This window comes from Canis lupus, chromosome 6 (genome assembly GCF_011100685.1).
Source record: "Canis lupus familiaris isolate Mischka breed German Shepherd chromosome 6, alternate assembly UU_Cfam_GSD_1.0, whole genome shotgun sequence".
NCBI lineage: Eukaryota > Metazoa > Chordata > Mammalia > Carnivora > Canidae > Canis > Canis lupus.
Window position 1 is genome coordinate 44,811,550 of NC_049227.1, and position 10,948 is coordinate 44,822,497.

At 48.2% G+C, this 10,948-nt stretch overlaps 1 protein-coding gene across 1 annotated transcript in view; it reads right to left on the minus strand.

The window, feature by feature from the left end:
- The window catches only part of NTNG1 (netrin G1), a 317,109-nt gene extending 306,867 nt beyond the window's left edge, over positions 1-10,242 (minus strand). The window contains exons 1-2 of the mRNA XM_038538947.1: positions 9,852-10,242; positions 876-1,626 (exon numbers count right to left, since the gene is read on the minus strand). Coding sequence (XP_038394875.1) covers positions 876-1,121 — 246 coding nt within the window. The 5' untranslated portion in view covers positions 1,122-1,626; positions 9,852-10,242. The remainder of the gene's footprint in view (positions 1-875; positions 1,627-9,851) is intronic.
- Between the last annotated feature and the right edge of the window lie 706 nt (positions 10,243-10,948).

The window sequence follows — 10,948 nt, forward strand, 5'->3', positions numbered from 1 at the left end:
TTGATTTACATCATGTTAATCACCGAACTCTTTAGTAACACCTTATAGGTAAACTTTCAGCCACGTCCTTGGTGAAAATTCAACGCATCACCCCAATGTTATCTTTTCACACAGGACTTAACTTTCCACCCAGGAAAAGACTTATGGATACCACAAGTAAAAACAACAAATTCTGTAATTCTGCTTATCAAAAGGACGGCATCTGAATTTGTATGCCCAGGCCATTACTCTCCAGCAAATATGTTTTCAATATTCCAAAGGTCATATTTAAAATACTCATAGAAAACCATGACCCTTGAAAATAAGGGCCTGCATAAGTTGACAAACGAGCCTATTCTTGAGGCATTAGCTCCTCTCTCCTTTGCTTCTCTTCTCACTGATCTCCTAACCAAGGACTTCCACGTTACAGCAGTTTCCAGATGAGGAAAACCATGAACTCTAATCTAGCCTTAAACAATGAAATTCGGGGATGGCCTCACACAGGTATGTGAAGAAACCTTTGTGTTGTTAAAGTGGTTACCAATGGATTTTCATCCTTTACCATAATGCATATGACCTAATCCTATTCCCAGTCTCCAACGTGAAATTAACCTTCAGCTGAACTTTGTCTTTTATAATCTATACACAATACACCTGTCTCGGTGGAAGCTTTGGTTTGCAGGAAGGCAGAAGGTACATTCCAGTGCATCGATCACACTGCGACTTGTAATTCCAGGGCCTGCAAGCAAGCCTCCATTGAGAAGGAAGCTAGCCTGTTGGCACAAATCTGCCACCCACAGATTCAGCACATGAGTCTTTACACTCCCAGCATTTGTACACATAGATGACATGCCCCCACGTAATATGAAATACTCTATTCAAAAGGGTTGCCTCACCATTGCACAGAATGTCTCAGGAGGGTCTCCACAGGTAATGTCCGGAGGATCCAGTTTTACTTTCAGATATTTGGTCATGTCCGTGGATTCCGGCTGACAGGCCATGTAATCCCAAACTTTCCCTTCTTCTGTATAAATCTGAGTCTTACACACATCATAATGTCCCCATACCAAAGGGTAGGGCTGCATCACTGAGGACACTGTAACCCAAAGGGCGTGAATTGACAGGAATCTTGACAAATACATCTCTAAATTCTTGGCAGTCTTCGTGGAAATAAAGCAGGGTGTGGTTATCGGTGATCTCTATTTTACATATACATATAGGTCTATATGTAGGCAGGTCTGTATTTTTTTTTTTTTAAAAAAGAGGATGAAACCTCAACGTAGATCCCAAATCTAAAACTGAAGGGCTGATATTGTGCGTGTTCAGGTATATTGAGGACTTTGGTGGGAGCCTAACATACTTGTGCGTTAGGCGTTGACAACTTGCAGCTTCCTCGTGGTCCTAGAACATATCTATTAGACTGGGGTGTAGTTTGGTTTTGTAAAAGATGTCCAGTAGCAGAGAATGACTTTGCAAAGTGATGGCTCTCCTGTTGTACATCCAATAACCCTGGGTGATCCTTGGTGCTCACGGCTCACACGAGATGCTCAGACTCAGTAGGATTTCAGTATCTGAAGCAAAAGGATGAGTGTCTATAGCCAGGTGTCTGTTTCTCATCAATCATTCTTTCCTTCTGGCACCAACACCCTTTAAGAAACAATAAGAGTAAGAGTTATTGCCCCAGAATCAATGCATTACAAACCGTATGATATGTTGACATTTGGGAGGTTTGATGCAATATAAAGCAAATTGGTGTAATATGGATAACCTTTACTCCGCTGTTTTGCTAGAATGAGCAAACCACAGAAATCATTCACATTGGGGAGAATTTTGATATGAAGGATTTAACTCTTCCATAACAAAGACAGATGTGCATGTTCCAGGTGAGTTACAGGTTTTCACTTCAAAAATTGTATTTCCATCTTGACAAAACTGAGAGCAAGCAGCTAGATTTAAACATTTCTCATGGATTGCAGTGCTAGAAAATCTTCCAGGAGAACAATGGGGGAAATGAATGCTTTTATAACAATGACAAAAAAGTGACAACTACTTGTATGCCTTTTGTCTGTTGGCAAAGAGACCCTAAAAATCTCTAAATTCCTTGTACATTTCTTAGCTTTTGTTAGCTGGAGTGAAAACCGGCATTGTTCACACAAGGCTGTCCCTTTGGATTTGCTCATTATATTGGAAGAACTTAGCCTCTTTTGTTTAGTTGCATTTAGTGATAAAGATAACTTGGCTCTCTGAAAAAAATACTCAAAAATAAAACCAAAGGAGCAAATTTTCTTTTCACAAGAATCTTCTATTTTCTTACATCTTTTTATAGCCATTACATCTGCATTTGCACTTACTTTCTGTAACAGAAGAAGAGAATTTGTCCCAAAGGCGAATATTATACACTGCTTTAAAACTAAAAGCTCTGTAGTAAAACGCACAATTTAAAATGCACACATAAAAATAGCTGAGGGTGAGTTAACAGGCCATGAAGCAGAATAATATGGCACTAATTCTAAGAGAAAATAAAAATTACTGTTTAAAAGTACTTTGGGTTAACTGATAATGCAGCCTCCCTGACTACGCGTCCTAGTCACTGGTGAGTTGAAATGGCAACTTTTCTCTTTAGAGACTGCTGTCCAAGTCTAACCAAACATTAATATTTGGAATCCAAGGTGTAAAAAACAGGCATTTGTGTGATTAGTTGGTTCATACAGTCGGAGTCCCAGTAATTATTTTTTTAAACACCTGAAAAAGGACAAAAAAGCCTACAGTCTAGAAAATGCCATTATAGAGCCTTTAATTCACATAGGCGGTTTAAATAGGGAAGTTTGGTATCTTCAAACAATCTTAGAAAAGGAATTCAATATACTTAAATAATGCACCATCTTAAAATGAACTAAGCCACAGAGACTATGAAATGCCAACGGATGGCTGAATAGTGTTTCCATAGCAAAGTAATTTATAATAATTGCTTTATGGATGCAAGTGCAATTTTCATTATATTCAATTCATAAAATGTTATCATACAGCTGCAATTTGTGATATTTTCTATTAGGAAAAGTGTTGAATATTTAAGTTCCTACGAAGCAATAATTAGCAGTTTGTCTAAACATGTATAAACTGCAGATTTGAATCTGCCTCCTCCTAGTAACATATAGATGTGTTGGGCACATTTTGATTTCTGAAGCTAAAAACAAAGAAATCACAGAGAAGCATGTGTTGTGGCTACTACAGCCCTCTGCTTTTTCAGATTCAATGGCGATTTTAAGCCGATATTTTCAGAAACAGCCGACAATTTGACAATTAAAAATCTGAAAAGGTGTTAAAATAACACAAATGTACATTTTCTAGATGCAGTTTTCAACTGGTTACTACTTCATTATAACAAGAACACACACTTTCATGGGGTGTGGGGGAGCTGGGCATTACAGCAGAAGTGGTGTAAAATCTATGAGACTAGAAATTATTAACTTCAACTCTTAGGTTCAAATACACAGCAACTTATTTTTCAAAAATAATATAATCTGGAAGACCGGGAATGGACTGCTCTGTTTGAAGTGAGTGAAAATTATGAGTTAATTTTTAATACTGTTTTTACAACGTGACCTTAAGTGTGTATTCGAATACTCCCTGACATTAACCTTCACTTTTTAAAAAATAAACCTAACATTTATTTGTAACTCTGTCTTTATCCACCTTCTGCCTTATGGCAACGACAAAATAAAGGATGACCAGATAGACATATGTGAAAAATTTGGACACTAAGGAAATGTATGTGAACCTGTTACTTGATGCGACAGCAATCCCAATATAACGAATTCTCATTAAAGTATAGCAGAATTATAATGATGGTCATTACACAGAATTATGGACTACACCATTGATCGAATTTAGAGAACTGACAAGGAAAAATGCAGAGGAGTGCAGGATATTTGAATATTAGGCAGTTGCAGGACTGTGCGACAGACATTCTTGACAAGAAGCAGCCAATTATAGCTTAAATTTCTGGCACATAACCAGTTGTGATTAATAGTTTTCCATTACATTACAGACATATTATTAATGTATTAAAAATGTCAAGCTTTGGCAAGCACTAATATGGCATGGCTCGGTTAGTCTGCAGAATTTACATTTAATGAGCTCCCATTGACATAGAAAAAGATATTGACCACGGCATATTACAGATCAGGAGCAGTGGGTCACTAAGCTGTTCTTTAACATAATTGCTTAATTTCATCCTAATTTTTTTATTTGTAGCATGTATGCTACTATGTATTCTTCACTCCTTACTTTTTTCAGCGCCACATACAGTTCAAAGAAAATCCTCTTGTTTTAAAATTAATAAGAAATTAAATCTGTGAATTTCCATGGCACACAGTGGAAAGGAAGCCTCTGTCAAAACTCGGGAATTTGCTTTTAAAGTATCATTATGGAGTTTTCAAAGAAAATAAAACAATATGAAAGTAGAATAGTGTTTACCCCCTAACCTCTATTGCCTACTGGCACCGGTTCCCATCTGGCTATGCTTTCAACCAGGTTAAAATCATCAACAGCTTCTTAAAAGCTACGTCATCACAGCAAATAGCTAGGCAAACGGAAGGTGGGAAGGACAGTCAATGACATATTTGGGGATTTAATATACAAAACCAACCCCTTCTGGCCCATAACTGAACTAATTGCCAAGTAATGGGGGCTCTCAATTTGTCCCAGGTGTCCGTATCACCTAATGTGAGCAGCTTCAGAAGGGCTCTGGACAGTCACAGTTCTAGTTCTTTGCTTTGCCAGCCTTGGGAATTGATTGTTTTCAAATAATGCCATCATCTCTACCTATGCACTAAAGTGCTGAGAAGTCCTCTTTGATGAAAATACCCATTAATATGCTATGAGAACTCCACAGACTCTCCCTGGTATATAAATTTGCAGAGCTTATGTGAAAATATAAAATTATGTCCTCAGGTTGATAGATGCTATTGATCTGGACTAAAAGGGGCTGTAACATGGCTCTGCATCCACAGGACATCTTTTTCCAGGATTCTGAAGCTAATTCCCTTCCACCTGCGAATAACTTGGGGGAAAGTATTTCACAGGCCCTTTCTCTCATCAGAAAGGAAGCCTCCCAAAGTAGTACACAGGAGTAACAATGGTCAAAATTATAGACAATCATATTCTAAAAACAACTGCCAATTTAACTGAGAGGAAAATATTGACAGTAAATCCATTAACTCTAGCTCATTTGTTTTATTATATAATCTCACTAGGAGGTGGGAGTGGTAGTAGTAGGCTATTTATTCCATAAATACTCAGCTCTTCAGGAGCACCTGAAATAGACAGCTATTGACTCATTCCTCATAGACATTAAGAATTTTATAAATATGCATGTTTCTGAATGGGAAGGAACAAAAAGAACACTGACTATAATCATATTTCATTGAATGAAAAGTATAAAGAGATAAAGACATACCCAAATTCTATAACCCACCAAAAGTAGCAGATTCCAACACTGTCATAATGAGATTGACATAATTAAGATATACTGAATGCTTTTTGCATTTATTTATTATTGTGAGGAAAGCATTTTCTAGCCACCTTAACGGGAAACATTTGCTTCTACCCTTTTGTTAACTGTCTTCCGGAATATAAGGAATTTAACATGTGCTGCAACATCATTGGCATATTTTACTCGTGCTTGATTGGGTATTATGAGCAACTGCCTATCATGAGATTCTTAATAAAACCAAATAGCACACCTTAGCATTTGACAGACCTCGGTTTTCACTGAGAGAAGAATGATTAGAGGAATCAGATAGCATATACTTAGCAGGATGTTTGGGGATGGGATAATATATAAAATTAGTTCAGAATCAGTTAAGCCTGGAAGAAATCTGGCATTCATTACCATAGAACAACAAATCTCTCCTTCTTGTGTAGGAAAGTTCAGACAGCCAAGGTTCCAAACGCACATTTAAGAAAATATACACCCACCTGAAGTTTTGAAACAAAGCTCTGGATTGTGAAGATAAAATCTTAAAGTATGCTATATCTCTTACTGACCTACAACACACACACACACACACACACACACACACACACATTTTTTTCTTAATGTAATATTTGACTTTCTGAGTTGCATGAAATTTTATTTCTTTCCAAGCGACTTGATGCTCTGGTAACTCTAAAACTCTTCACATCTTAACAACTCTTAGAAAAGCATAACAACTAAATGTGTAATGGCTTAAGTTTTTTGACATATTACCTGGGGTTTTTGTTTTTTTGGAATATAATAATGGAGGCAGACAAGTAGTTGTGCCAATTGCAAATATACAAAAGGAAACTGCAAAATACATTAAGCTCGTCCTAAAAAAACTAACCCGATTCACTTTAACACACATGCCCCGTGAAAGCTGACAAAACAAAAATCTCAATAGAAGAAAAAGCTCTGTGTGCAAATAATATAAACTGTTTTCATACAAAATTTTAAGATGAACTCTCATGAATTTCACAGTAAGGAGTATAACCACATTAATAGCCATATATGGAATTCCGAATGCCTTCATATTGATCTTTAGTGGCTGAAATATATGTCATCCAGAAGAGAAAAGGAAATATATCCCTTCCATATGTAAGCTGGAACAACATGAGGTGCAAAACACTTGATGCATTTTTTTTCTTTGCATCCTCATCCACGTGCAAATACCCAAATTTTGTCTTAATGAAAAACTGAAAGTTGCATATCTTCCAAAAGAATCTTGGACAGTCCCTGAGCTGCCTTTCCTTTGCAAAAGAGAAGGGGGGATGGGTGGGCAAGACTTTCAAAGAGACGCAAAATACCTAATGAAATCTGGGGCTGTTCATTCTCCACAGGTTAGAGAGGCTCTCAAGGGCTCCACAAATCAGGGGGAAACAAAACACCTTGCCCCTTCTCTGAAAAAGAGAATTTCCGGGAAACTTTTCTTCTAACAAGCTTAACCATTAAGTAAATTGGAATAAATGATTTTGTTGGAGGATCTTTCTGGTTAATTTCCCCCCGTTTCTGATAGATAGCTTTTAGTACGTTCAGTCATAAAACAGGGCCTTATTTCTAGAGCAAATCTACTGCCAGTCACGCCATATGTTTAGTGGAATTCTGAATCTTAGAATTTTCCATTCGGAAGAATGACAAACTGTTAGGATAAGGAGCGGCAGCTCTGCATTCGGAGAGGAGAAGCACGGAGAAGCTGTTGGGTAACCAAGGCCTCCGCCCTCTGCAAATCTATACCTGAGGCGACGGGGGAACGCGTCTTCCGACTTTTCCCAACCAAGTTGCTTTAGGATCCCCGCTGGGCATCTCCCCGCGAGGCGAGGCCCGCGGAGGACGACGCCGGAGCGGCGGGGGGCGCGGGGGGCGCGGGGGGCGCGGGGGGCGGGGGGCGGTCCCGGTCCGTCGCTGCAAGAAACGGCAGAGGGCGCACTTTCTTTTCTTATCTAACTTTTCCCGGGTATGAATCACTTAATTGGTTATTTTGGGCCCACTAATATTCGGGATTGTTTGTATTATATATAGACAGGCTCGGACCCACAGAGGACCGGAACCCGACGTCCCAGCCGAGCCCGTCCCCCGGTCCGGGCAGCGCCCGGAGGCCCCGCGCAGCCCTCGCCGTCCTGCTCCCGCGCGGCGCGGGGCACCGGCCTGAGACCCAGGGGACCCCGCTCTGGGCGCCCGCCGGCTCCGCGGGGCCGCCGGGGGCACGGGCTCGGCGGGGTTTCTCCAGGGCCAAAGCCACCGGCAAGAGGGGCAAAGAGCCCCCTGCGCTGGGCGGGCGGGGGCGGGGGGCGTGCCAGGGGCTGCGGGGGCGGCGGCCGGGCTCCCGGGCGGGGGGGCACCGTGCGCCCACCGCGCCCACCGCACCCCCAGCACCCCGCACCCCGCGCCCACCGCACCCCCAGCACCCCGCACCCCGCGCCCACCGCACCCCGAGCACCCACCGCGCGCACCGCGCACCCCGCACGCCCCCCGCGCACCCCCCGGGCGCCCACCGCACCCCGCGCCCGCGCTCGGGCGCACACCCAGGAAGGCGCGCGGGTGGGTGTGAGCGCGTGCGGGAGGTGCGCGCCGCGGCTCCGCGCTGCCTCCTCCGGGCGCTTCACAAAGTTCCTCGCCCCCCCCAGGCTCCCTCCCGCCTGTGGCTCGCGGGGGCGGGGAGCCGGGGGCCGGGCCCGGACGGCAGGCGCGGGGGGCCGCACTCCCCGCGGGGCCCGCTGGCCCCTGCGCCCCCGGGAGCCGCCCGACGGCGCGGGGGGGCCCTGCCCAGCCCGGGGGCCTCGGCCGAGCGTCTGCGGGGCGCGGGGGGCGCGGGGGGCGCGGGGCCGGGTGCGGACGCGGGCCGCCGCTGCAGCCGCCGCCACCGCCCGGGTCCCGCCGCCCCCGGTCCCGCCCGCCCGGCCCGCGGTGGGAGAGGCCCGGCAGCCCCGCGCCCCGTGCCCCGCAGCCCCGCGCCCTCCCGCCCGCCCGCCGCCGCCGCCGCGTTACCTGGGTCGCGGGCCCGGAGGGGGAGCCTCCTGCGCGTCGCCCCCTCTCGGAGCCCTCGCCGGGAGGGGGGATTCCTTCCCGTTGACGTCCTCTTCCGAAATGCAAGAGATCAGGGACTTTGACAGGTAGCCGCGGGGGCGGGGGCGGGGGCGGGGGCGGGGCGGGGGCGGGCGGGGAGGACGCGGCGCCGGGAAGGTGCGTCTCCTCCGGGGCCCGCGGGCAGGACGGGGAGGCCGCCGCCCTCGGAGGTCGCCCGCCCGGCGCCCGCGGCCGGTCCTCCGCGCTCCTCGCGCCGCTGCCTCTGCCACTTCTCGCCTTAAACTTTTGCTGGGGGATTTTTTCTTCCCTCTGTTTCTATTTTTTTCTCCCCTCCTGTTTTTCTCTTTTTCCTCCCCTATAGATATTTATTTTTAAGCTGCAGGACGATTTCCTGCGTCCCGGGGCTCAGAACCGGCGGCCGGGCGGCTCCACCTCGCTGGGCACGGCTCTCATTTTATTTCAGCCGAAGACGCGGAGCTTGGTCGGGAGGGACATAAATCAGGACCATTAGCGTTGGCGCCAAGAAGATCCTCTGGTGACACGCTCGCCCGGGCTTCCTGCGCGCATTCCTCCGCTCAAGTCCGAGCTGTCCCCGCGCGGAGCGCTGAAGGCTGCGAGCCGCGACGCGCCCCAAGTCCGTTTGATGAAATATGCATGGCCCGCGCCGCTTCCGGACCGCGGCTCCCGGCCCCCGCCCCCGCCCGCGCCCGCGCCCCCGCCCGCGGCGCCCGCCCGACCCGCGCCCGCCGCCGCCGAGCTCGCGGCAAACTTAGGGACGCGCGCGGCGCGGAGTGAGCGGGGCCCGGCCGCGGCGGAGCCCCAGCAGCCGGCCCAGGCGCGGCTCGCGGGGCGGCACCAGCGTCTCACTTAAAAGCGGCTCCTCTGCTGCAACTGCGAGGGGAAGGATCGCAGACCCCGCGCCACCCCGAGACCCGGGCGCTCCGAGCGGTCCTAACTCCGTCCGGCTCGCGCCGCCGGCCGCGGCTCCCGACGCAGGTGCCGCCGCCCCACCAGCCGGGCGCCGCGCCTCCGAGCCCAGGCGCCTGCCCCCCGCGCGCCCCCCGCGCGCCCCCCTGCGCCCCCCCGCCGCGCCCCCCCCGCGCCCCCCGCCCCCAGCCGCGATCCTCGCGGGGCTCCTCCGCCCGCAACTCCCGCCCCGCGAGCCGCCCCCCGAGCCGGCCTGAGCCTCCTGCTCCAGACACCCGTTCTCCTGCGCAAAGTTGAAGTTCAGGAGAGCTGGGCGCGCCATGGCTCCTCGCTCTTCCCAAAGAAGCACACAAATGCCCCGGCCCCGAGGCTGCATTCCCCACCGGCGGGGGCTCAGACTTACCTGGAATCACTCTTAGCTACACGCTAACGTCAAAAAAATAAAAAAATAAAAATTAAAAAAAATCTAGCCTTAGATAGGGAGAGACTTTAATTAGAAAGACTATTGCAATAGGGAGAGGGAGAGCCCTGATCTCAGAAATCTATAAGCATCTCAAAACCAAACCAAAAAAAAAAAAAAAAAAAAAGCTTGTCTGTGTAAGGGGAATGCGCAGGAAGGGAAAGTTGGACAGATGCGAGGAGTAGACGGAGGAGGGCACGACTGCCCTGCGGGGCTCGACAAGGGACGCGTCTCTGTGGTCCGCGGATCTGGGGAATAAGCTGACAAGGAGCCCCGTTCTGTCTGCATTTTAGCGCTTGCTCAGACTTTCCGGCAAGCCGGCATCCAGGGATCCAGGGTAGAGGAGGGAGGAGAGAAGCCCGACTCCAGGCTGGTCCAGGCAACGCGGAAGGCACACATGGGCAGCCGTCCACACTCCCTGCCTACGCGCCCCACCGGAGAGGCGCAGAGGAAGCGCAGAGGGGTCACTTCGGCAATGACTGGAGGTGGGGGTGCTGTCAGAAGGGTGTTTGGGGGAGAAGGTTGTTGCACTGAGCCTACAGCCAGACCCTCTTTGGCCCCCAAGGAGCCAGGAAGGAGGCAGGGATTCCAGGCATCCAGTCCCTAGACCCTTCACGGAGAAGCCACAGCAAATCCTTACCTTGACTTTCTCCAGTGCTGCAAGCTGTGATCTCCTTGCTTTCCACCTCCCCGTCTCTTTGCTTAAGCACTGACATTGCAAAAAAAAAAAAAAAAAAAAAAAAAAAAAAAGACCTACCTAAAGGGTGAAACTCTCTGAGGGCATGCTTAGACTGTGTTCATTCAGCGCCGGTCTATGCTCCACCAGGTTGAAATCTACTGATTGTAGGGAGATGTCACTCACCACTTAACCTTCCCTCAGGGGCTCCACAGCCTAGAACCCCCAGGGGAGCCAACAGGGCTTAAGAAACAACACCCACATTGGTCCTCTCACTTCTCATTGCCGCCCCCACCCCCCCACCCCCCAATGCTGAATATGAAGGGCTCTCAGCCGCTCCCACCCCCCCCCACCCCCCAATGCT